This window comes from Diaporthe batatas (assembly GCF_019321695.1).
Source record: "Diaporthe batatas strain CRI 302-4 chromosome Unknown Contig00008, whole genome shotgun sequence".
Lineage (NCBI taxonomy): Eukaryota > Fungi > Ascomycota > Sordariomycetes > Diaporthales > Diaporthaceae > Diaporthe > Diaporthe batatas.
The window spans coordinates 1,313,146-1,340,066 of NW_025408555.1; the positions used below are offsets into that span (position 1 = coordinate 1,313,146).

A 26,921-nucleotide genomic window follows, 5' to 3' on the forward strand; every position below is an offset into this window, starting at 1 on the left:
AAGTTGCTCTCTTCTCTTCCGTATAAACAAGCCACCACTGGATCATATCTTCCCATTCGAAGGCCGTTGTGCTGAGTTCTTTGTTATTTTTCTTCGATCATAGTTGGAAGCCCGTACCATCACGTAACGCACCAAATACCACCATCTTTCCCACCCAGGCGTATCACCCAACATGTCTGGACGACCAACCACGCCCCCTTCCGCCTCTGAGGCAGAGGAGATCCTATCTCCTCTTGCGAACAATACCTCCAGCCTGGCCCCTGGAGATCGTCGAACCTCAAACCCTCGGTTTGGACCCATTGGTGGCCCGTCTCTCGCTGCCTCCGCTTTCCCTGCCCCCGGCTCGGTCCCTGGTGATGCCACTATCACCGGTACTGCCAACAACACTCCCGCGGCGACTGCCAGAGGCCGAGAGCAGCCCGGCGGTGTTTTCCCTGCCCCTCGTGCCGTGACAGGCGGAAATTTCCGTCATGTCACCACTCTTGACAGCCTCCCGCCGGCCTCTTCGAGTACCCAGAGGACCCTACGGTCCAACCAACCAGGCAATTCTTATGTGACCGGCCTGGCAACCTGGCGCCGTGGCCCAGAGCAGCCCGGCCAGCGTTCAGCCCCTGATGGCACCACTCCGTCGATCCCCCGCCCCTCTGCCCCTGACGTCTCTCGTGTCGTTGAGAACGTCCCCATCGAGAACCGCGGAGCGGCTGTTCGTGGCGGTTTCGATGGCAGTACGACGGGCTACCGAGGCCTGAATACTGGAGCAGCTACCTCCCAGGCTGGAAACATACAGGCACCACAGCAGCAGCAACAAGCAGAGCAGCAGCAGACCCGTCGTGGAGGCTTTCAAGGCCTCCACCTGTTCAGGAACCGTGGGCCCTTTCAACCAATGAATCTGATGCTTTTTCCAGAGGCAGCCAACCGCCCTCTCGACGAGGAAGAACGGAGATACCGTGATCAGCGTGGTATCTCCTACAATTACAGGGGCGACTCTCGGAACCCTTCAAATGAGTCTGCCAACATTCCGGACGAGGATAACTGCTCGGTCTGGATCACGCTGCTCCCTCCGGACTGCACCTACAAGGACCTGCTCACCGCCGTGGCCGTCCACCGCCCGGGACAGGTCTGGTCGACTGTCATCTCCCCTCCCCTGCAGCCAACGACCTACCGGGAAGCAAGTCTGTCGAGCTCTCGCACCTCTGCGGCAAAGATCGTGTTCTACACGGCCGCAGCAGCCCAGCATCTGATCCGTGTTGCCCAACAGGGACAGTTCGTTGTCAAGACTCACACGGCCCGGGTCATACAGAACAAAATCAAGGTGGCCCCTCAGCCGGATACCGGCGTCTTTACCAGCCGCGTCCTGTGGATCACAGGATCCCCGGATATCGTCAACGTGGAGAACCTGACTCGGCTCTTTAGCCATTACTTCCGCTGGGACACCGAGGAGATCCTCGTGCGAAGGGATCCGGAGACAAGGAAGGGGGGCGCCCAGCACACGCTTGAGTGGCGGTTTGGATCTTGCCACTGCCAGGCAGGGTCCGCGCTGCCCACTCTCCTCTCCTACTTGCCTGAGGCTACGCCATGCTACGCCCCGGACCCGTGTGCCCAGGTCCTGACTGCACAGGGCTTCACCCGGCTGCCCGAGTAGTCGATACGCCATGTGGCCGTCAGCACAGCCGTACAGCACGGCATAGCAGAGTACAGCAAGGCACGGCACAGCATAGCACAGCACAGCACAGAACGGTACAGTACGGCATCCTGAAAGCATGAGCAGGAGTTCCGGAGTCATTGATTTGAGGCTCACATACCCAGCGTGCGTTGCTTGTTTGGTCTTTTCCCCGGTGGCTTTGGTTTTCCCCCGGCGGCTTTGGTTTTTCCCTTTTTCCTGTGGTTTGGTTTTGGCCCCTTCTTTTCGGTTCCCTCGCAGTTGGTTCCTCCTTTTGGTTTGGTTCTTTGGTGGTTAATAGGCTCTCCGGGAGCGTTGAGGGGTGATGCCGTGGTTTGATGGATGAGGGGCCAATGGACCAATGTACTATTACTATATGTCTTTGTCTGCTTTTGCGTGTTTCTGCTTTGTTGTTCACCTTAGGGCTCTTGTCCTTTTCCCCTCCGGCGAGTGCCTGAGACAGCGTTCTTGATCTGTGTGTCACCACCCACCGCCTTGACTCTCTTGGCAACGTTGACTTCATGCGTGAAATGGAAATGCAAGTGCATTTCATTGAAGCTACCGCCTAAAGGTAAGACGTGTTTCCCACGTAGGAACGTACCTACTTAGGTAGTGTGTACCTAAGCACTAAAGTGAATTTATATTACTTTAATACGGTAAGTTAAGTATAGCGGAAATAATTAAATGTAAATAGTATTATAATAAATGTATAAGGTAGGGAGAAGATAATTTTAAATAAAAGAATAAGTAAAATTAAAATATTTATTTATATTTAAAAGATTTAATTTAAAAAGAACTTTATTATTAAAAATAGTTTAATAATATAAAAATAAAACTTTATTTAATAAAATTCTTTTTATTTAATAAGCTATTCTTTTATTTAATAAGTTTTATATAATAAATAAATAAAATATATAAATGAATAATTATTACTTTTAAAATATTATTAAAATTTAATAGTTTAAAATAAAAATTAATAATAAATAATTTTAAATAATATTTTAAAGATTATTAAATTTTAAATATAAAGTATTATATAAACTATTTATATATTTTTAATTCTATTATTAAGTTAAAAGTAAATAATTAAAATTTTAAAAATAAAATATAATATATCTTTTAAAAATTAATTTAATTAAATTCATTATATAAAACTTTTATAATAACTTTATAATTTATTATATTTATAATACTATTTATTATTAAAAATACCTTTTATATTAATATATTAAATTGTATTTAATTAGTTTAAATGAATACTATTAACCTTAATATAAATTAGTTTATTAAAAGTTAAAGCTATTATAAACTATAAACTACTTAGTTTAATATTAGTAAATACTATATATAAATATTAAATTTATTATATAATTTAAGTAAGTTAGTTAAAATAGGTAAAGATAAAGCTATTATTCTTTTAAGGGATATATATAAGTTTTAACTCTATTTAAATAAATATTTATTAAGTAAAACTACTTAAAAGTAGTTACTTAGCCTACTATATAACCTATTAAACTAAAAATAATTAAATAAAGTAATTATATTTTATTATTATATATAGTATTTAAATTTATAATTTTAATAATTTTATTATAAATAAAAGAAAAATAGTTATTAATAATTAAATTTATAATTATATAAAGATAAATCTTTATTTTAAAGAGAAGTTATTAATATTTAAAATAGTTAATATATTTTAAAGAAGTTAAAGAATTATAAGTTTAATTTAAAAGAAATTAAAATTTATAAAACTTTTAAATTTAAGTTTAATAGTTTTAATTTAATTTTATATTTATAAAAATAAAAGTATTTATATAATTTAAAAAAGTTTAAATTAAGTTAAATTAAATTATAATAAAAGAAATTAATTAAATAAAAATTAATTAAAAATTATAATTATAAGTTTTTAACTTTATATTAAAGAAAGTAAAATATTATATATATATATAAAGTTTAATTAATTATATTATATTATAAAGAAAAATAAAAGAAAATTTAAAATATTAATTATAATTATTTTAATATAATTTCTTAATAATATTTATATAATTTTATATATATTTTAAATGAATTGTAAAAGTTAAATATTATATTTTTATATAAATATTTTAATAATATTGTATATATTATTTAAATAAATATAAGTAATAAATTTAATTAAAACTATTTAAATAAATATTTTTATTTAAGGAAATATAAATAAAATTTATTTTTTATTTATATTTAATTTTTATTTATTATAAATATATTAAAAATTTAAACTTAATATATTTAAAGTTCTTATAATTAAATATTTAACTTTTACTTTAAATTATAATATTAAAATTAATTTAACTTTTAATATATATTTATTATATTAAAATTATAAATATTAATAATATAAAAATAATAATTACTATTAATATAATTAATTTAAATATTATATATTTTATAACTCTTTTAAATATAAAGTTAAAAGATTTATAATTATAATTTTTAATTAATTTTTATTTAATTATTTTATTATATTATAATTTAGTTTAGTTTTTAACTTTATTTAAACCTCTTTTAAGTTTTATAAAAGCTTTTATTTCTATAAGTATAAATTTTAATTTAAAACCTTTAAGCTTAAGTTTAAGATTCTTATAGATTTTAATATACTTTAAATTAGACTTATAATTTTTAAGTTTTTTTAAAAATATATTAACTATTTTAAATAATAATAACTTTTTTTAAAGTAGAGGTTTATTTTTATATAATTATAGATTTAGTTATTAATAGTTATTTCTTTTTTTATAAAGCTATTAGAACTATAAATCTAGATACTATATATAGTAATAGAGTGTAGTTACCTTACCTAAAAGTTATCTCTTAGTTTAGCTAAATAACGGCTTTTAAGTGGTTTTACTTATAATATAGTAAAGCTAATGGATGGGTATTTACTTAAATAGAGCTAGAACCTTTAAGGGAATAATAGCTTTTATCTTTACCCATTTTAACTAACTTACCTAAATTATATAGTAACCTTATATATAATACTTAATAATATTAAAACTAATTTATAGTTTATAATCGTTTTAACCTTTAATAGGTTAATAGTATTAACTTAAACTAATATAGCCTAATATATTAATATAAAAAGATATTTTCTAATAATAAATAATATTATAAATAATTATAAAGTTATTATAAAAGTTTTATATAATAAACTTAATTAAGTTAATCTTTAAAAGATATATTATATTTTATTTTTAAAATCTTAATTATTTATTTTAGTTTAATAGTAGAATTAAAAAATATAAATAGTTTATAGTTTATATATTTTTATAAATAAATAATAAATAAAATTAATTTTAATTATAATAATTTATATAATATTAAGAATATATTTTTAATTAAATAATTATAAATTTATATATATTTAATATTATTAAAAGGATAATAAAAATATAAATTATATTAAAACTTTATTATTAATATTTAAATAATTTATAAAAAAGTATTTAATTTTATTATTAAATAATTTTTAAATATTATTATAAATTATAAAAAAAATTATTTTATAAAACTATTTTAAAAAAGTTTTTATAAGTTATTTAAATAATTACATTTATTATTTATTAAATTAAAATACTTTATTTATTTTTATATATTTATAATAATTATTATATATAAATAAAGTTAAAATAACTTTATTTTTTTTATATAATAATAAATAAATATTTAATAAATAAATATTTAATAAATAAATATTTAATAAATAAATATTAAATAAATAAATATTTAATATGTTGGTATGGATTATCACGTATGTAACGTAAAGAGTGGTTGGTTGAGTTGGATTGTGTAGGAGGGAGGAAGCTAGGCTTGAAGGGCTGGCGATAAGTCCCTCGCTATGGCCTACCAACTAGGGTCACGTGACGTGACCCGAACTATCTACTGATTGCGATTGCCTCTATTCCCACATAATAAATAAATATTTAATAAATAAATATTTAATAAATAAATATTTAATAAATAAATATTTAAGTTTAAATAAGTTTTTATCTTTTTTTAAACTTTTTTATTTTTTATTTTATTTTTATATTAAAGTTAAATTATAAACTATTTATATTTTTTTAATTTTATTATTAAATTAAAAGTAAATAGTTAAAGTTTTAAAAGAATAAAATATAATATATCTTTTAAAAATTAACTTAATTAAGTTTATTATATAAAACTTTTTATAATAACTTTATAATTATTTATAATATTATTTATTATTAAAAGATATCTTTATATATTAGTATATTAAGTTATATTTATTAAAAGTTAAAGTTATTATAAATTATAAACTACTTAATTTTAATGTTATTAAGTACTATATATAAGATTACTATATAACTTAGGCCTTTTAAATATAAGTTAGTTAAAATAAATAAAAATAAAAACTATTATTCCTTTAAAGGTTCTAACTCTACTTAAATAAATACTTATTTATTACCTTTATAAGTAAGACTACTTAAAAGTAGTTACTTAACCTACTATATTATTAAATTAAAAATAATTAAATAAAGTAATTATACTCTATTATTTAAATTTATAATTCTAATAACTTTATTATAAATAAAAGAAAAATAGCTATTAATATTTAAATTTATAATTATATAAAAGTAGATTTTTATTTTAAAAGGGTTATTATTATTTAAAATAGTTAATATATTTTAAAGAAATTAAAAGATTATAAATTTAATTTAAAGTATATTAAAATTTATAAGAATTTTAAATTTAAGTTTAAAGAATATAAAGCTTTAATTTATTTAAAGATAGAAAGGTTAGAGAAATTTAAAGAGAGGCTTAGATTAAATTAAATTAAATTATAGTTTAATAAAATATTTAAATAAAAATTAATTAGAATTTTATAATTATAAGTCTTTTAGTTTTATATTTAAAAGGTAAAGTTAAATTATAAATAACTTTATAAAGAAATTTATAAATAATTTTATAAAAGTATAATATAATATAATAAAAGTTTATAAAGATTATATTAAATAATTAATAATATAATAATTATTAAATTAATAATATTTTAATAAAATAATAATAAATAAATAAAATAATTAATAAATAATTAATTAAAAATTAATTTATTTTTATTTTTATTTTAAATTTAATATATAATAAAAGTTTAATTTAAAATAAAAGTAATAATATAGTTTTATAATTTATAATAAAAGAATATTTAAATTATTTTTAAAAAATATTAATTTAAAATTAAAGTTATTTAAAAATAATATAAAAGAAATAATAAAGTTATAATTTTATATTATAAAAGATATAAAAGTTATTTAAGTTATTTAAAGAAATAATTTATATAGATTTATTAATAAGTTATATAAATAATTAATTTATAACTTTTATAAATAAATAATTAACTTAAAAGTAAAATTTAAAAATAATTTATATTATTTTTAATATTAATAAATAGAAAGATATGTATTATAATTATTAATTATTATAAGTTAAAAAAGAATAACTTTATTAAACTTTTTAAAAAAGTATTTATAAATTATTTAAATAATTAAATCTATAATTAAATAAATTAAAAACTTTATTTATTTTTATATATTTATAATAAAAACTTATTATAATTATATATATTTATTAATTTAAAATTAAAAAATTAAAAATTATTTATTTAATAATATTAACTTTATTTAAAAATTTAATAATTAAATTTATATTATTTTAAAATAAAAATATAAATTTATAATCCTTTTTTTAATAATAAAAATATAAACTTAAAAGCAAAAAAAACTATTTATTCTCCTATTCTCCTATTCTCCTATTCTCCTATTCTCTTATTCTCCTATTCTCCTATTCTCTTATTCTTTTATTCTTCTATTCTTCTATTCTTTTATTCTCTTATTCTTCTATTTTTTATCTCTTTATCTTTTATTTCTTTATTATTATCTCTTTATTTTTTTACTTTTTATTTATTTATTTTCTTTTTTTCTTCTTTTTTTTTCTTTTCTATTTTTTTTTCTTTCTTCCTTTTTTTCCTCTTTTTTTCCCTTTTTCTTTCTTTTTTTTATCTTTTTTTATCTTCTTTTTTTCTTTTCTTTTTTCTTTTTTTTTCTTTTTTTTTCTTTTTTTTCTTTTTTTTTTTTTTTTTCTTTTTTTCTTTTTCTTTTTACTCTTTTTTTTCTCTTTTTTTCTTTTCTTCTCTTTTTTTTTCTTTCTTTTTTTTCTTTCTTTTTTTATCCTTCTTTTTTTTTAAAAAGAAAAACTTATTTTAAAAAACTTTATACTTTTATTATAAAAGTTTTAAAAATAAAACTAATAAAATAAATTTAAAAGAATTCTATATTATTTAAAATTTATAATTATATATAAAAGTTTATAATTAATAATTATAAATATTTAAATTTTATATTTAATTTATATATAAAATAAATTATAAATACTTTATAAATATTAATAACAATTTTAAAACTTTATTTAATTTTATTAAATAAAGATATTTCCTTTAATATTTAAGATAAATATATTTAGTATAAAACTTTATATGGATGTTAATAATAATAAATATTAGAACTTAGTTGAAGTGCTATGATGCTGGACTTATTAATCGTCCTCTGGTCATGATGCCTCACATGGCATCCCTTCCAGTGCCTAATCGCTCATTTCTGTTGCCTCAGTATAGTCACAAACAGGATACCTGGGCATAAAGTTTCATGGACTTATAGCTTATATTAAGTTACCGCGCGGGATGATCCAGGTGGCTTGTGTCACACTCCAATTAGTCAGGCTGTGCATAACCAAGCCAGCCAAGTTCAGATGGCGAAACACCTAACTACCGGCGGAAGGACTACCTAGGTACTGTAGATCACCAAACCATGTTCATAAGTTCCACAACGCTTTCAGCTTGTGGATTCGTATATAAGCTTGTGGAGTTGGGACGACGCAAATGCTAGGCGGTTTCTGGGTGGCTTGAAACTTGAAATGCTATTGAAGTTGGCGGCTGTGTTCAAACATCATGCGGGAGCAATGCTTTTCACAATTGGTGCAGGTAAACGCCAATCATGGGAAATGTGTTGGGCAAGTTCAGGACAGCGCCTCCAGCTGCTCTTGTACGAAGCAGGCTGAACCAACCCTCTTCATCGCGATGAATGCGCATTCAACAGTCTTTGACGCCGCTTGTTGATTAAGCCTAACGAAACTGCACATGTGCTCCAGTGCCGCAGCCCGGCGAATTGGGTGTGAAATGTCGACTCCAACAGTCTCGTGCAAGCCAATGACTAGGCACATGCAGGCGTGAGTAGCCAAACATTCCGAGGTTGAAACAGGAGTCAGGGGGGTTCAGCCGAGCCCACAGGCAGTTCGAGGGAAAATTAAACCAAGATCTTTTTGGGGGCCGCCCATTCAGACGAGATGATGCAAAAGTCAAAAATGGTCTGGGCGCCGTCTCGCGGGCCGCGCAGAGTGGCTTCTCCGTAGTGCCGCTGTGGGAGCCGATTGGGCGCCTTTCTGGGTTCCTGAATCCGAACATGTGCCAGGTGGCACCGTTGGTGTGACACGATCAGGGTCTAAGGGTCCCGTTGTACCTGTGCTATCGCCGCGGTGCTGTCAGATGCTAGAGCTTGAGTTAGTGCGGTACAAGTGCACGACGGGACGGCCAAAGAGGAGCGACCTGACCTGCGGCTGTCTTGGCACACCACCAGAAACTGAGCAAAATGGCCGTCCTCCTGGGCCGACATGCTGCCCTCGACAACTGGCCTGCTCTGCCAGTCTGCCTGGCTGCATAGCACATGGCCGCTGTGCTACGGCGGCAAAGAAGGCCAAGCTTCTGACCAAGTCTTGGCCCTCGGAAGCGGACGATACACGAGATCTGCCGTGGAGCCTGGAACTTACACCCCTTGCCCGGCTTCCGATTCCTCATCACGGGGCGCAGCAGCAGCAGCACATGTCTGCGCTTCTCATCAGACGCCCGCCACTCGACATCAAACGAACTAGCGTCACACTTTACCCTGCCTGACAGCTCCATCGTCCAGTCACACTGCCCTCGTCCGGTTCGAGCCTCGACTCATCAGACCGGATGCTCACTTTGTCGAGATGGCTGCCTTCGCCATGGCCTCGCCCGCTCCCAGGTTGGGCCTTTTTCACACGTTCACCTATTCAGCCGGGCCAGATCAGACGAGGCCATCAATGGATGAGATGTGTATATAACCTCTTCTTAGTCCAGCTCTCAACTTCTTGGCGACGAACTACACACTCACTCACACAACCACACAACAACATCTCTCGCATCTCGCACCTGCACAGACCTCTCCTTGCCCTTCTTCCACTCCTTACTACTACCACCTTCAACCCGGATCTGCGACCAGGAGTCTGCGAATCCGTTTCAACACTTGGCATTGACTGCTTAACAAAACCCTTACTCGAGTCCTCGTTTCCAGTTTCGTTTTCACAAGCTCACAGGCCACCCCTTGCCTTGTAATACTTACTTTATTACCATAATCGTCGATTAACCCGAACCAACCCACACACCCCCAAACAACATCATCGCCAACATGGTCGCCCTCAAAGCCACAGCAGCACTCACCCTCCTCTTCGCCCTGCAGGGCGCCGTCGCCTTGAGCACCCCCTCCTCCCGCACCGCAAAGCACGAGCAGCGCCAGGCCGCCCAGAAGCCCCCCGTCCTCCAGGCCCAGCCGAGCCAGCTCCCGGACCCGACCCTCGCCGCCGGCAAGGGCAACGGCAAGAACGCCCAGTTCATCACGGGCGAGTGCGTCAGCTCCGCCGACTGCGGCGCCAGCCAGGCGGACCTGTCAAAGGTGTGCTGCGCCTCGGTCAAGAACCAGGCCGGCGCCACCGTCGGCGTCTGCTCCGGGTCCGCGGTCGGCGACGCCGCGCCCAAGCTCGGGTGCGGCTTTGGCGACGGCAAGGTGAACTCGGCCGCGGGCGCTGGTGCTGCTGCTCCTGCTGCTGGCAGTGGCAGTGGCAGTGGTGGTGCTGGTGCTGCCTCGGGCGGTGCGGCATCGAACAACGCCGCCTCGGGTGCCCAGGGTGGTAACGCAGGCGGGTCGGCAGCAGCACCGGCTGCTGGTGGGCAGTGCCCCCCGACCAGCACCAACGACAGCCTCGGGCCCGGCAACGTCGGCGTCGCGGGCAAGCAGTTCGTCACGGGCCAGTGCACGAGCGACGCCAACTGCGCGTCCAACTGCTGCGTGCTCGGCGGCGGCAGCGACAAGTCCATCGCCGTCTGCCGCAACGAGCCCGCGCTCAAGCCCACTGAGAAGTGCGGCTTCACCTGTACCGCCTGAGCGGAGCAAGGCAAAGCAGGCTGAGAATGCTTGCTTGCTTGCTGGGGATCGACGTGGTTTCTTTTGGGGGACGGATACACGGGGGAGAGGATGTAATAATTGCATAGCGGGCGGGAATGAATGACTTGCACTTTGAGGTTGCATTGCTTGAAAGAATAACTGGATTATTTTTGTCATCTCAGGGTCGGAGACAAGCGGCCATTGTCACTCTTTACAAATTGCTCGAGTACTTCGATACAACTAGATCCATAATAATGTCATGATATACCAATCACTGCTGTTTCTACAATGAGATCTTTGGTGGGACCGCTTGGGACTTGTTCCGATTCTCTATCCTTAGAGAGCGAGATGTGCTGCCATGTCACTCGTCATTGGGATTCTATTTTTCTGATCGGAAGTTCTGTTGATGTCTATAGCAGGTGTATTGAGAATTGTTGTCAGATTATTTGACACACAGCGAGTTTGCATTGTGAAATTTAGTGTTGAAAAGCCACGCTCTGCCCCGGCAAGATACGACGTCTACACATGCAATGCTGTCTTACCACGCCCTGTTTTTATTCCATATCATCCGCAGCATGGCATGTATGTCGAGGCACAGAGCGCATCAACCTACCGTCTTGCATCTTAGCCCAACCCAGGCTCATAAGCCCCAGGAGCCTACGATCGAGTAGATAACGGCGCGCCAGGTCGACCCACCCTCACGGCACCTCCGCAGGCCGGATCTTGGGCCTATCCCCAATCATCTCAGGCACCCACCGCTCGCCAACAACCCCATCCTCATTGTCCCCGCCCCCCTCAAACCGTCGGTCCTGGTCAGCCCCCGCAACAACAGTGCTCCCGCCGCGCACATACAGGATAGCAGACCCCTCAGCCCCGGGGCCGAGGTCGACGAGCTCCTCGTCGTCGGGGATGAAGCACTCGTACTCGAGTAGTAGCGCATAGCTGCGTAGCCGGCGGCCCGGCAGCAGGTCCCAGGCGCCCGTCTCGGCGCCGAAGGTGGCCGCGGCGGGGTCGTCGACCGCGCCGTGGGTCAGGAGCAGGTCGTATAGCAGACCCATGGTCAGGAAGCCGCCGCCGCCACCACCACTGCCTACAGAGGAGGAAGAGCGGGACGGGGGGAGGTCGACGAGCAGGTGCTCCACGTGGTCGCGCCCCTCCTCGTTGAGGCCCTCGGACGAGTAGCTCTTGACGAGCTCGAGGCGCGTGATGGGCGGGCCGCGGGCGAGGGTGACGCTGGTGCGGCGCCAGCTCGCGCCGGGGCCGAGGTAGGCCTCTCGTAGCTGCCGCCGCTGGTGAGGGGGGACGCTGCTGCTTCTGCTGCTGCTGCTGTCTCCGCCCCCTGTGGCCCAGGGCAGCCGCCGGAAGGGCTTGGCCACGTCCCCGTTGAGCGAGAGGAACCACTGCGAGCGCGTGCGCTCCTCGGGCGTGAAGCAGGCGGCTGAGCTGAAGAGCGGGGCGAAGGCGTGCGCCAGGACGGGGTTCAGTGAGGTCTTCTGTAGCGTGGCAGGGGTGGACAGCGCCAGGTGGTGGCTCCTCTGTTTGCTGCCGTCTTCGTCCTCCGTGGGCTGTGGCAGGCCATGGGGATGAGACTGGATTTCCTGGACGAGCAGGTGCAAGCTCCTGCAGGTTGCCTATATGTTTTGAGGAGACTGGGTCAGTCCAGATCCATGGTCTCCCCCCCCCCCAACCCCCAAAGCTCGCTGCTAGACGTAGGGCGTGAGGCGAGGCATTCCACCAGGTCTTATGGGGTGATATTTCCTCAGTTCTTTTACATTAAGGAAACAAGAGGGGGGGGGGGGGGAGCGGGGAAAACCAGCAGAGCAAAAGAAGTGGCACAAGTCGGTGGTGGCGTGACTTGGGTGACTTGCCTGTGAGACGAGGAAGCTCCGCAGATCGATGCTGGCCAGGTGCTGGAGTATCAGGATTCGTGTTTCTGTTGGAAGATCTTCAAAGGTGGTCATGTCGAGAGACTAGGCATGGGCCGATGAGCTCCAGGGTTCCTGACAAGGCTGTGGCAAATGCACCCCTTCCATCGGGACAGGGGAGATTGGGATGCTAGAGGCAGGGTGCATCAGAACGGCCACCTCGGGAATGCAGATGGCGTTCATGGGCCTTGGGAGGGTTAGGGTTAGAGCAGGCCCTGCTGCTGTGGCCTTGGAAGGTACTTGAGTACCTAGTTACCTACAGTGACCCTCAAAAAGTCTGGCCCACACACCCCATTTTACACTAAAACTTATAACTTTTAATAATTACTTATTAATTTATTATTAATTAAAGAATTTTTTAAGTATTTATATAAATTCTATTTTAATTACTATTACTTATATTATAAGTATTAAATTATTAATATAAATTTTATTTTATAATAAAATATTAAAATAAAAGAAAATTTAAAAATTATAAAATATAACTTATTAAAGGATGAAGGTTTTAAAGCTTAAGTTAAAAATCTTTAAATTATATAAATAAAGAAACTTAAATATCTTTTTTATAAATAAATTTAAATTATATAAATAATCTATAATATTTATAATATAATTATATATAATATATTAAAAATTAAGAATTCTAGTAAATTCTATAAAGGTATAATAGTAGATTAGAAATAGTAAGTTTTAGTGTAAAATAGGGTGTGTGGGCCAGACTTTTTGAGGGTCACTGTAGGCAGTTAAGTCAGGCCATAGTCCCTTACTGGGTTGACCTGCAGAGTACCTATTAATCACCTGATGTGAGTAGACTGGTAGACACAAATGTACATAGTGTCCCAGTACGAGCTAGTAGAGTACGTCACCGCCAAACCGGTAACACCCTACAACCGGTAACACTCTCAATCACAACCATTAAACTTTAAATAAGGCTTATATACTTAATTTATATATTATAAACTTAATTTAAAAATTAATCTAATTCTTAAATTTATCTTAATAATATATTTATATAGTATTACTAATTTCCTTTACTTTTACCTATTAATTATATATAGATTAGCACTTTAATAAATTTATATATATATTATTAAGCTCTTTATATATATTAATAAATATTTAATTTAAATCTTTTTAAATATATTAATATTTATAAAGCTTAAGTTTTTAATTAATATATTTAAATAAGTATTCTCTTCTTTTAAAGTAGTAATTTTATTAAAAGGAGTTTAATATTTTACTTACTTTATATATTATAGTTTAAACTCCTTTTAAACTTAATTAATACTTTTAATTAATTAATTTATTATTATAATTAAGTTTACTATTTTTAAAGTTTAAATTTATATATTAATATATATTTTAAAGTATAATTATAATATTATTAGTTTTTCTTTAATTTATAAGTTTTTTTATATTATTAAATAATTAAAGGTAATAAAGGACTTTTAAGGATTATATAAAATTATTTTAATAGTTAAGAAACTATTTAAAATATTTCTTTATAAAAGGTTTTATTAGAAATTTATTTATAGTAGTTAATTATAAGTTATTTATTAATAAATATTATATTAAATATAAATAAAACTTTAATATATTCTTTATAAAAATATCTTTAATAATAAAAAGGGTCTTTATTATAAGGTTATAAGAGGTATAATATATAAAAGGGTAAGTAGAAAAGAAAACTTAATAATATTAAACTTTAACTATTATTAAAGTTAATATATAAATTAAAAACTTATTTAATATTAATAGATATTATTTAGACTTTTAATAGATATAATTTTATATAAATAGACTTTAATAAACTATTTATAAAAGATTAAGGTTATAAATTATTTATTAGTACTTTTAATATATTATTAATTAGATATTTCTTAAGAAATTATTAATTCTAAAGGTTCTTATTTTTAAGGATTATTATAAAGGTTAGCTACTATTTATTATTAATAATAACTTTAATATATATAAATTAGTTATTAAAAGTAATATTAGAGAGGTTGTTATAAAGGATTTAACTATTTTAAGTATTTAATAGTATTAAATCTTTTATTTAAATATATTAATTTTATTAATATTAATAATATTATAAATCTTAACTTTTTAATTATTATTATATAATTTAAAAACTTAAAAACTTCTTAATATAGTTTTTATATTATTAGTAGTTCTTTTAATTTTAAAAAGTATATTAATCTTTATCTATATATATAGGTATTATTAAAGAAAGTAATTAATTTAATTATATTTAATTATTTTATTACTATTTATAAATTAATAAAGGTTATTAATAAATATCTTAACTTAACTCTTTATTAAAGAATAATTAATAAGTTTTTATAGAGAATTTAATATATAATTAATAATTTTAACTTTATTAATAACTTTTATTTACCCTTATAAACTTTATAGTGTGTTTAGGTGTTATAGAATTAATTATATAGTATATTTTAGTTAATTTTATACTTTTTAGTAGCTATATTTAATGACTTTTTTTTATTGTAGATTTTATATAAAGTAATATAAATATATTATTCTTTAACTTTAAATAAATCTATTATATTTAATTTGGTAATGTGAAAAAATTCTTTTATAAAGTTATAATAGTTTAAAGTTAGGGGGAGGAAAAGGGAATAGAGGGTAATATTATTACTGGTTGCAAGGTGTTACTAGCTTGGTGGTGATGTACTCTATAGCTTTGCATGTACAGTAAGTACATCCTACATGTGACATCCGTGTTGACATCATCACACCTTGAGGAAGCTTTCCACAGGGCTGTCAGGCCAGGGCCGGACGTCATACTACGACTGCGTCATGCGTTCAGGGTCCATGGTTCGCGCCCGGCCTTTCCTTCACGGCCCTCCAACCTGTTTCTTTGATCTTGCAAGATATTCTTCTCCCTTTATTAGTGATCTGTCCGCTGCTCTTCCTTCAAAACCTCTCTTGTGCTAGCTTCTCAACTAGAGTGGTCAGGGACGACAGCCTCATGGGCCGTGTCGGCATTCATTCACTGTGTTATTTATCCCTGCCATGATCGTCTCAATCCAGCACAGCACTCCCAAGCCCCCCCACCTCCTGGAGGGAGTACCCCGTTCTTTGTGAGCCTTGGTCCCGGACCCGAGATCGTCGGCCGAGTCGGACCAGAGGTCCCCAGCCTTGGAACACCTGCCAAGGTCTGTGGAGGCCTATTTGAGGGCCAGTCAGGGTCACAATGCAGACATTGGAAGTCCAAAAGAGAAAGGACAACGGCACAGTTGATCAAGTGGATCAGGTGGTCAGTCCTATTAACTATGTGGGTAGCCTTGAAATGACTACCTGCAAGACCTCCAATCCTCCTTTGCACACAGTGGCAACTTCAAGTTGTGGGCAAGAGTTCCGCACAGCCATCCTTGTGCACTGCTCCCAATGCCACAGAACTCCATTGAGTTACCTCCTCAGGTTCTAAAAAACCAGGGTATATGTTGTGCTTGCAATCACTGACCCTTAATGCATCCGATGGCCCAACTCCCAAGAAAAGACAAGAAACCTCTGCACTACTTCTCTTCATCATGTCCCAGCCCGCTCACAGCTGCCTCCAGCCGAACCAAGTTGCACCTCCTGAGGTTCTGGTCCGCACCAATGCTCTTCCTCTCCTCATTATCGCATTGCAAACGTTCAATGATGCCAAGCTCTCGTCTTGGGGGTATCGTATCCATGCTATCGCTTAGGCGCCTCGTATACGTTGTTGTGTTGCATGTTTCGAAACCCACAAGTTATTCGTCTTCCAAAAGCATGACAAAAAAAAAAGCCCCCACCTCCCCGTTGCCCTATTCCGTCGTTGCTTTCGTGTTCGTCTTGATATTGCACGGGACAGTCGCCATTATGTTGGCCTCTCCTCCCCCCCCCCCAAATCAAGGCTCCAGTTTCCGTTATTCAAGGCGTCTGACCTCCAGTGCTGCCCTCGCCTCGCCCTCCTGTCGATTTTGCATTCCTTTTCGTTGTTGTCTGTCCAGCGACCGGGGCGGCGGGTAACGACGACGGGGCTGTCGCAGCAAGGGGCAGCACACGAGGAGGCGAGGCCGTTGAGAGCACCGCGCGTGAGGAACCATCAATCCCACCGGCCCCACCGAGTGACGGCCCAGAGGGTATTGCTGTTCCCGGCGGTTGACGCAAGACTCCACCGGCGAAAGCAGTCGTCGTCGTCGCCGCCGCGGCGGCGGCACCCACTGCGGCCCCGACGGTGCTGGCGCCGCTGCCGACCAGGCGCGCCGAGTTGGTCAGGTACTGCTCGATGAGCTCGTCGCCGCAGTTGCCGTGCGCCAGCACCTCGGTCTTGAGGTCCAGGACCTCGTCGTGCAGGGACCGCGCCGTCCGCGTCAGGCGCTCGTGCTCGCTGCCCAGGGCCCGCTCCACCGCCTCGAGCTCCGCCTCCGCCCTCTTGCTCTTTGCGCGGCTCCGGTTGGCCGCCTGGCGGTTGCGCGCCCGCGGGTCGGGGGGCTGGTCCGCGGTCGTCGTTGGTGCACCTGGCTGGGGCTGAGGCGAGGGGCCGGCGGCGTTGCTCGTCTGCGGGGTTGTTGTTGTTTTTGTTGTTGTCATTGGCGCCGTCGTTGTCTTCTTGGTCCTCTCGGCCAGGCCGGGGCTGTTGTTGTTATTACTGCCGATGCTACTGCCCTTCCTGCTGTGGATGCTATTGTTGTCGTCTCCCGTGGCTGCCGCGGGGATTGGGGCTGGAGCGATCGCGACATGTGGGGTGGAGAACCCTGGGGAGGAGTTGTTTCGGCTGCTTCTCAAATTCTCAGTATTGTCCCATGCCGTCGCCTGGGGCCCGACCGTCTGCCTCCTCTTCTTGCTGGGCTCATCCCCGACCCGTGGCTCAAGCTGCATGCCCGGGTGCCTGGCCAGGGCAGCGTCCTTGCCGGCGAGATGTGTTTGATTGTTCAGCCCGGCGGCGGCCTTCCTCGGAGAACCCGGGCTCTTGCTGCTGGCCGGAGTCGAGGTGTCGGGCAGGCTGAGGCTGGAGGACATGGCGGGGCCCCTCGAGGTCGACGTCGACGGCAGGCTCTCGTCCATCGACCATGTCGTGCTTAACTGGGGCTCAAAGCCGGTCATCCCGGGCAGGAACGGGGCCAGGGGGTCGTTGTACGGCGGCAGGGAGGCCGGAGATGCCATCAAGTTGTCCATGTTGGCCGAGGAAAGCTGCTGCGGTGCGGCCGCCCAGTGGTATTCCGGTTGGCCCTGGTGGAACCCGGGGCCCCCGCCACCGCCATTCCCCGAGGCCGCTGGAGGGCCAAAGCGGGCATCCAACAGCACCGGGTCGATCGGTATGGCGCCGTGAGCGTCGAATGCGAGCTGATCATCTAGGGCCGGAGGATAGAAGGGCGAGAGGTGGGGCTGCTCGGGCGGCTGTGCCTGCAACACCGCTGAGTCCGGAATTGCGGTGTGATGGGTGTGATAGTGGATGGTGTCAGCTAGCTGCTGCTGCTGCAGCAGCAGCTGTGATCCATGACTCTCTTTTTCAACGGCCTGCTCATAGTATTGAGTGTTGTCGTCCTCCTGCGGTCGCCGCCGCTGCTGCTGCTCGGACCCTATTGCACGAGCGCCCGTGCTATCCAAGTCCTGCGGGGTGTTGAGCGTGTCGGGAGGCATCGGCATCTCCGCAGGATTGTTGCTTGGGTCCTCCTTATTGAGGGGGATATCGGCGATTGGGACTGGTGGAGGGTGTGGGAGCCTTGCGCGCGGGCGGTACGCGTAGGTACAATCGGAATCGACACTGCCTGACAGATGACAGGCATGCCTTTGCAAACAAAGTTTCGCTTAGCCGTTGGGTAGTGGTTTTGTTTCGGGCGAGTGCTCGTTGGCCGGCTCTTAGGCTCGTGTGGGGGATCCCCTGGCGTTGTCTGCAAATGTTCTCACGGGCCTTGACGGATCTTCTCTTACGTTATCGGCCGTGGACGATATGAGTGGCTTGGCGGAGACTGGAATATGACAACGTAAGTATGATGTGTGTCACCCACTGATGGTGTGAGTGTGAACTGCGCGGTGTGGAGGAGGTTATGGATGGGTTCAGGGATGTTCAGACAACGACAGGATGCGACTGTGGCTGCGGCATGGTTGGTGTGTGAGTGTGTCTTACTCGAGCCTGCTTCCAAACTCAAGTATGGAGGAGGCAGGCAAGAAAGAACGCGAGCGGTCCAACTGCAAGGGGTGTCGGATATACTCTCCAGGTAGGCACAGCAGCCTTTGGCAAAACTTGAAATCGGGATCATCCACCTTGATTTTCCAGAACTGGGAACGCCAACAGTGCCAAGCTCGTCACACTCGGCGGGCCGCTGTGGGATATTGGGTGATCATATGTAGGTGTAATACTGGAGGCAATGTAGGTGTCGGGGGCCGGGGGCCGGACCGACAGAGGGCTGTCGTACTGATGTTAGCGAATGCCATCCCTCTGCTTCACCTCAGTGCTGCTCAGTATTTCTGCAGGGACTAAAACATAATTCTCTTTTCTCGACAAGGACCCCATTCTGCGGTCAAGTCACCACCCAAATGACCATTAAATAACGTGTTCATCGATTGAGAAACGGTTGATTTCTTGGCTTTATTCTCTTGTTTGTTTTCGTATTCTTTCTCTTTTGGTTCTCGTGTCGTCTTCCACGTATGAAACCCGATTAGGTCAGGACACCCACTGTTCTGAAGATAACATTCAACTGGAATATCCGCCGGAGATCAGTGTCTACCACCTGGGCAGGACTCAAAGAATACACTGGCCAGTGTCGCAGCGGTCGCCACGCCTTTGGGCCTCCATCCAGGGGTAAAAGGCCGGCCGGCCCCTAAAACTTTTCCAGGGTCTCCGATGGGGGGACCTGTCAAGGCTGGGCTCTGCTGTAGCGCTGGGCTGATCCCAGGCTTGTTACATTTCCCGGCGTGCCTGGGAGAGGTTGAAGTTTGTGGGGCAGACCCGCCTGAGTGTTTCTGGCGTACTGTGTAATGGGTAGATGAATTGCTGTAGCCACGCCGTGTAAAACATAATTTGTTCTAGACGGAGCAACGCAGCATGATGAATCGCTACTGGGTTCGAAAATGTGTGCGCCTCAAATGGTCGTCAACTGGTTACGGTACAGGACAATCTCAATACCAGACACATAACAAAGTCGAACTGCTCACTTCGCGTTCCCGGATAACATGCACAGGGGTCTTTGACCGTTCACTGTGTGCGAGGACTGTACGTCTTCGGGACATACAAGGATCAAGAACGAAACCATTTCACAAGCACAACTTGAAGTAACCCCGTACCCAGGTACCTTTGCGGCAATATGACCACAAGAGAGAGACTACATGTCTGGCCAATGGCTGCCCATGGCCGCCCGGCGCTCTTGCCGGAAAACCTGGTTGGAGCGGAGCAATGTGAGGACGTGATAGGCCAATGCGAGGGATCCATGGGTGCCCAACTGAAAGGGTCTGAGATTCAAACTCCAGTGGGCCTTTCTCCGCGGTTGCTATGATGCGATCGGTGGAAAGTAGATGTAGATTTGAGTAAACGATCTCGATGACCAAGATGCCACCCAAAGAAAAAAAAAACGAGTCGGGTTGCCAGGCGGGAATAAGAAAAACTCTATGTAAATCCCACCAACCTTCTTGCGACGACACACAGCTGGAACCGTGAATCCCAGGATCAAGCTCCCAGCATCCCCAAACCGTCCGACCCGGCTGGCAGAAGGAAAAGAAGGCCCCCACACTGCATCTGACAGGTTTTGCTCGCGGCCCGATAGGAAAACCTCCCCAGTCGCCCAGCCCTGCCCCAATACACGCACCATATAATGCATCGATATCGGTGTTCCCATCTGCGATTTCCTGTCCCGGCTAGGCACCCTGGCAGACGGCGAAAAAAACCGACCTTAACCCACATAGCCGAAATAGGCTATACACTACTTTATATTATAATTTATATAATATTCTATATATAAAAAAAACGTTTAATAATTAATTCTTTAGCCACTTATATTTTTAAAGTCTAGCTATTATTTAAATATATTCTTATATACACTCTAAATTACCTCTAAATATATATACTTAAATCTCTCTTCTACTAGTAATTATAGGTTCTATAGTGTATAGTAAGGATACCTATATATATATACTTTAACCTTCACTATAATATAATAATCCTTAATAGAGTTAATCTTTAAGTAGTAATAGGTGTTAATTACTTATTTAATACCTTTATTAGCCTTTTATTTAAGGACTTCTATAGAGGTATAGTTATTATTATTATCTTCTTATAGGATAATATTCTATAACTTATAATACTTTTATAATAATTTTAAATATTATTTAGAATTTAATTATATATATTTATATATATATTAATATCTATCTTATTATTATTATTATTAAAGATATTATTTTAATATATCTTCTTAAAAGACTAATTAATAACTATTATATAGTATATATTATTAATTATTATAAGTAATTATTTAATAAAGTATTTATTTTTCTTCTTTAATAACTTATTATATATAGTCTTTTAAGTATATATTATATATTTAAAATTATAGGTATTTAAGTTTTAAGTATTTAGTTTTACTTAAAAGGTAAGTTCTTTATAATTTATAGTGCCTTATAGTAGTAAGGTTTCCTTTAAATATATCCTTATAACTTTAAGTAAAAGTTAAAGTACTACTTATCTATATAGTATATAAGGAGTCACTAGTAAAAGAACCACTACTATTTATATATATACTCTTATATAACCTACTTATAACGATATTATTAGTTATACTTAGAGTTATTATACTTTATAATCTTTATATAGGTGTATTAATTATAAATTTATATTTTCTTTTATAATATATTTAAATTAATTTAAAGATTTAAACTAATATTAATTAAGTTTTTTTCTATTAACTATTAAGTTACTTTCTATATTACTTAAGGATTCTTTTTACTAAGGTCTTTAAGGTAGGTATTAAAGGCTTTAACTTTAAAGTCTTATAGTTTATATAAGTACCTATAGTAGTCCTAAAAGTAAAGGTTATAAATAAGTGTATAGAAGTTTAAGTTACTTTTAACTATATAAATGTTAAAGAAAATAACCTTAAGGCTATTATTATTAAGTTTATATATAATTATATACTTACTTTAAGTCTAATTAACCTTAAAATACTTAAAGATTTATTCTTATATAACTTAACCCTTTTATTAACTTAGAAGGTTATACTTTAAAAAGAATTAATAGACTCCTTAAACTTTAATATATTTAGAAGTGTTATAATAGGACTAGCCTATAGATCACCCTATTATAAGTAAAATATTAAAAAAGTAGTATTATTTAATAGAGTGTTTAATTTTAAGTAGATTAATTAAAAAAAATATACTATATATTATATAGTTATTAAATAAATAAGGAGTGAAGTTTACTTATTTTAGTTGATTGAGGTGGTGGTTGTGGGGAAAAAGGGGTTAAGGTCGGTTTTTTTCGCCGTCTACCAGGCACCGTGCCCATCCGCCACGGACGGGTACCGCACAAAGATCGACAGGTCTTGAGCCGAGGGACGATCCAGTACGTCAGTTTTCCTCACACCTGAACATGGCAGTCGGCAGTTGGCAGCAGCGCTGGCCTCGCAGGAACAGGAGTGTACAGTACATCGCTTGAATAGCGTTGGCCCTACGCTCAAAGCTCCCCGTCGCCGCCCGCAGCAGGAAAAGTGTCTGTCTGTGTGTATGGGACGCGACGCGCTTGGGGTATTCAACATCCACCCCCGGCTCGCCCTGGCGCTAGGAAGCAACGCATGTAGACCACGTCTTTCTCTTGTCACTCTACATACATCCTTTGCACCCATAAATACAGAATGGGCTGTCTGATCTGACAGTCTGGCTGTTAAAACGCAGCATCGCTCTCTCGAAGGGTCTTTCCTTTCAAAGTAAGTGCAACGTCTGATTTGTCCCCAACTTTGAGATTGGAATCTCGAAAGTTCATCTTCGGTAGATCATTGTGTCGTCAGTCAAAATGCGGGATGTGCTCAGGGGTGATACAGAACCCTGCACGAGGGCGTTGGTCCCCAATGGGTAATTGTTGATAAGTCTCTCCGCTCTGATGAGTGGTCCGGCCCTGGTTTGTGCATATTCCATCCCCCACCCGGGCCACCCCCATTCACCTGCCCCCCGATGCAAGGCCTATCTCTGGATGATGAGAAATACAGCAAGACTACCAAGATCATGCTACATGCCCTAGTTCGGAAGTTTGCTTCGACTGTCAGTTCCGTGGGCTTGGGTGCGGGCGCGGGCGGGAGGTCCAAATACTTACCTAGGTACGTGTCAACATCCGAACTGGTTCTTCCTCGCCCGTCTCCCCGCAACGCGCTTCCTAGTTCACCTTGATTTCCATGCCTTTTGATCACCATCTGTCCCTATCATCTGGCACGTCGCTGCCTCGAAGGGCCTGCAGTGACTCTTTGATCACGACACCACGATTAGGACATGCCGCATTCGATGTGGTGGTGACATTGATGTCATGGCGTCCTTCCCCCTTGCTGCATGAAGATTAGCTGTCTCCAGACGTGATGGCTGTCCCAAACCCCTGGTACCACAGATAGCTGTGGGTTTTGGCTTCATAGTTGGGTACGTTTGGCCCTGGAAGCCACTTGTCCACTTCCACGGTGCTCCATATGAGACCATCAGGACTTGAGGTCCACCACATCGCCTCCACCCAAGTACGTATCTCTAGCACCAACCAGTGGGTTTGACTGTATGAATAAGAATCGTTCGTTGAGGTATCTATCCAGAGGGTCTAGCGAAGGGGCTTATCTTGGTCGTCGTTGTCTGGCTGGCACACATCCCCTCCATGGCTGACACTATCGTGGGATCTATCTTCAGCTCGCGTCGGGGCATGTCCCTGGTGGTTCCCGGTCACGTGAGAAATACACACGCATAAACACAGACTTCTCCCTCGGTGCCTGGACTTAGGCCACAGGCTCGGAAAACGGCACCCTTATGGCTTATCAACCATCTGTGCTAAGCTGTCTTCATATCTCCCCCGTACTCTTGTTTCAGTACCCATATCATAGCATTGGCGTCTTCGTGAACCACGACCCGTGGACTCCTTACGTCCCTTGCGTGGTGGGCAAATGGGTTTGCAACGATCAGGTTCGGCAGTCTCTAGTCATATCGCCAGGAGCAATGCCTCACAGCCTTGTCTGTGCGGCACGAGGCTGAGGCCACATGCCTACATATTGTATTCTCTCTGTACTATTTATCAGCATTATATATACATTTCACACTGGGTCTTGAGTGTTTAACACCGTATGAAGGCGCCATGTATGTCCTTGGATGTATGCAGAATGGAAGTGAAAACAGATAAGATAGCCTTTTATAGGATAACCCCCTATATGAAAGCCTTCTACAAGATAACCTCCTATGGGATAATATCTTGAAAAATAAGGCCCTACAACCTGACCTCCTGTATGAGGACCTCTAATAAGATATATAGTTCGGGTGTATCGTTTACTTTTGCGGCTGCGAGTCCCTGATCTCCGACAATGGGGTTGGGTTAGGCACTGCCTGGTAACAAAGAACTCCCTGCCAAAGACTAGAATTTCCAATCAAGAGACTAGAGCTTCCCAAAGGTCTATGAGCTTGTACAATTGTAGTTATATTAGTACATAGATATGGCAGCAATTGCGGTGGCACTGCAACATGTTATAGGTTTATTCGACTTTTTGGTATCCTCGGCTGTCTGGCTGGACGGGCTGGTTTCTACTGCACGTCTTCGGTGGCCTTGATCACCTGTACAGCAGTCAACAGTAGAGGCAGGCGCCTAAGGGAGGCAATCCGACTACAGCCTTCTGAATACCGACACTGGGGGCCACTGGGTCTATTACCGACTTCATGACGGCGTACCATTCCTTGTTTAGGCTTGCCAACATTCAGCCAGATCAAACAGCACTTGTCCGCGCCGGGGCAGGAGGTATCCGGCAGGCTGTTCTTCGGGTTGCCCGGTCGTGTGGTGCCACGTGATAGAGAAGTGCTTCATCTATCTCCCGGGTTAGATGCCTTGGGATCTTCGTTCTAGGCAGCCACTAATAATGTCTTTTGGAAGCCAGTGCACCAATTGAATCTCTGCTCCGAACGAAGTTAGCACTTCAAATAAGCGCCGGGAAAGGTGCCGTTAGTAGACATCTGTCCGGGCAAGATCTGTGGTCAAGAGCTCATCCGCACCTAAGTGGTGTGTGTAAACAAAGACTCGTCGGAAGCCTAGTGAACGGTTAGCTTTGATACCAACACTTGTCGACCTACCCACAAGCTTCATGTGTTTAGTTCAAGACTAGAAGAGCGGACAAGCCGGAGCACGTGCGGAGGTCCGAGGATCGATCATCTTGCCAGTCAGATGATCCCGCGCGGCGCTGGGATCGCGGATCTCTTAGCTTATTGATATGGAAAGGACAAAGCAAACCGTTACGGCCAGGCCGGTCCGGAATGATCCATTCCGGCTTCGATTATGTCATGTGGTCGCCAGAGAACTACGACATTAGATCCTCGTACTAGCCTCGGGAGGATAGTATACAGAATGCTCTAGAGCCCATCTAGAGCGACAGAATAGCGTCGGATATGATTTGGTGCACAGTAACACTGGGTAGGACTCAAAGATACCAGAAGTCGCGTGACACAGACCTCGATACGATGGTTATGCCCCTGTATGTCTCTCAGGCACTCATTTCTACAAATACGGTCAGATTCTCTCAGGCTGTCATATTTCCTTTACCACATCTCTTCAGCAACTTTCCAAACATTCCTTCTACACTCAAAACACTCTCTTTACAATAAAAGGACTCTCATTACATTCAAACCACCATCTTTATATTCAAACCGCTATCTTTATATCCAAATCACTCTCTTTTTATTCAAGCCACTATCTTTCAAGCACTCAAATAAGAAGTTGGCTCCATCACTCCAGGTTCTTACCAGCAACGATATGTATTCCATTCTTGCGCTAGCTTGTCTCCTTTCCAGCGCGGCTGCGAAGCCAACCGTACATCAAAATGATGCCGTCTCACCTGTGCAGGCGAGGGACGCAACCTGCGCCATCAACGGGTACGACAAAGGCACACCCGCGTCCTTCTTCACCAGCAACACCCCCGCCGATGTGACCTCGAGCGGCTGCGCGGCTCTCTGCGCAACCAAACAGGGCTGCGTCTCATTCGCGTACGGTGGAGGAAGCTGCCTGCTGTACGCCGCCGCTGTCGCCGGCAACATCAACGCCAGCCCGGGCAGTGCCTATGTGTTCAATGATCTGGCCTGTGTCAGCGGCGCTGCCACGACAGACTCGCCCTCTTCAAACAGTAATGCCCCGCCGTCAGGCGCTGCTCAGCTCCCTGGAGCCACCTGGACTACCACGGTGACGCAGACACCCTCTTGTGCGCAGGTCACTGCCACTACCACTACCACCACGACTACCACCATCCCTGCCAGTACCGTGACACAGACTCTCCCTGCTGGCACGGTCACAGAGACTCTACCAGCCGTCACGAAGTCAGTTACGGTAACACAGACCGTGCCGGCCGTCACGGCGACATCGACATTGACGCTCCCGGCTGTCACCAAGTCGGCCACCCTGACGCTCCCCGCTGTCACTTCCACCAAGACTGTCACTGCGACGATTACTGTTAAGTGTCTCGCATTCGGAATCCTTTGCACTACATCTACTTCCTAATGGCCCTGCGGATCGTTTCTTGTATGGTATATACGTCTGATTACACGTTGACTTGGTGGCACAAATTGAGAACCCTTTTAAATGTATATAGTTTAAAATAATACTACTAGTTAGTGCGTCGGAGAGCAGTGTTATACTGCTTTTATGGCTGTCCGCTAATAGAACTGTCGCCTCGCATCTTAGGTTTCCAGAACCGGCACCTGTTGAACAAGAATCACGGCATACCAGAAACGCATATCTTCAACCAGTAGCGATTTAGAAATCGTTGGTGATGTCAGGCGTCCCACAAACGGAAAAGGGGTTGATGGGGTGGCTAACTCGCTATTCATAATATTCCCATCACACCGTACATGAGGTTTATTCAG

The 26,921-nt window shown here is 40.2% G+C and overlaps 5 protein-coding genes across 5 annotated transcripts; 3 read left to right on the forward strand and 2 right to left on the reverse strand.

The window, feature by feature from the left end:
* Positions 1-172: 172 nt before the first annotated feature.
* KVR01_007523 (uncharacterized protein) lies at positions 173-1,642 on the forward strand (the record flags this gene model as incomplete). The annotated part of the gene is made up of 1 exon (XM_044784543.1): positions 173-1,642. The coding sequence occupies one exon, from the start codon at positions 173-175 to the stop codon at positions 1,640-1,642; it is 1,470 nt and encodes a 489-aa protein (XP_044643776.1).
* Positions 1,643-9,371: 7,729 nt separating this feature from the next.
* KVR01_007358 (uncharacterized protein) lies at positions 9,372-11,024 on the forward strand. The gene has a single exon (XM_044793769.1). The coding sequence runs from the start codon at positions 10,192-10,194 to the stop codon at positions 10,942-10,944; it is 753 nt and encodes a 250-aa protein (XP_044643611.1). The 5' UTR covers positions 9,372-10,191; the 3' UTR covers positions 10,945-11,024.
* Positions 11,025-11,326: 302 nt separating this feature from the next.
* KVR01_007153 (uncharacterized protein) lies at positions 11,327-12,997 on the reverse strand. The gene is made up of 2 exons (XM_044789536.1): positions 12,813-12,997; positions 11,327-12,575 (listed from the first exon to the last, which is right to left on the reverse strand). The coding sequence occupies exons 1-2, from the start codon at positions 12,903-12,905 to the stop codon at positions 11,643-11,645; spliced, it is 1,026 nt and encodes a 341-aa protein (XP_044643406.1). The 5' UTR covers positions 12,906-12,997; the 3' UTR covers positions 11,327-11,642.
* Positions 12,998-15,745: 2,748 nt separating this feature from the next.
* On the reverse strand, positions 15,746-19,211 carry KVR01_007655 (uncharacterized protein). Its single transcript, XM_044788199.1, has one exon. It carries the CDS (start codon positions 18,501-18,503, stop codon positions 16,785-16,787), a length of 1,719 nt encoding a protein of 572 aa, XP_044643908.1. The 5' UTR covers positions 18,504-19,211; the 3' UTR covers positions 15,746-16,784.
* Positions 19,212-25,526: 6,315 nt separating this feature from the next.
* KVR01_007228 (uncharacterized protein) lies at positions 25,527-26,556 on the forward strand (the record flags this gene model as incomplete). The annotated part of the gene is made up of 2 exons (XM_044791549.1): positions 25,527-25,540; positions 25,857-26,556. The coding sequence occupies 2 exons, from the start codon at positions 25,527-25,529 to the stop codon at positions 26,554-26,556; spliced, it is 714 nt and encodes a 237-aa protein (XP_044643481.1).
* Positions 26,557-26,921: the final 365 nt, after the last annotated feature.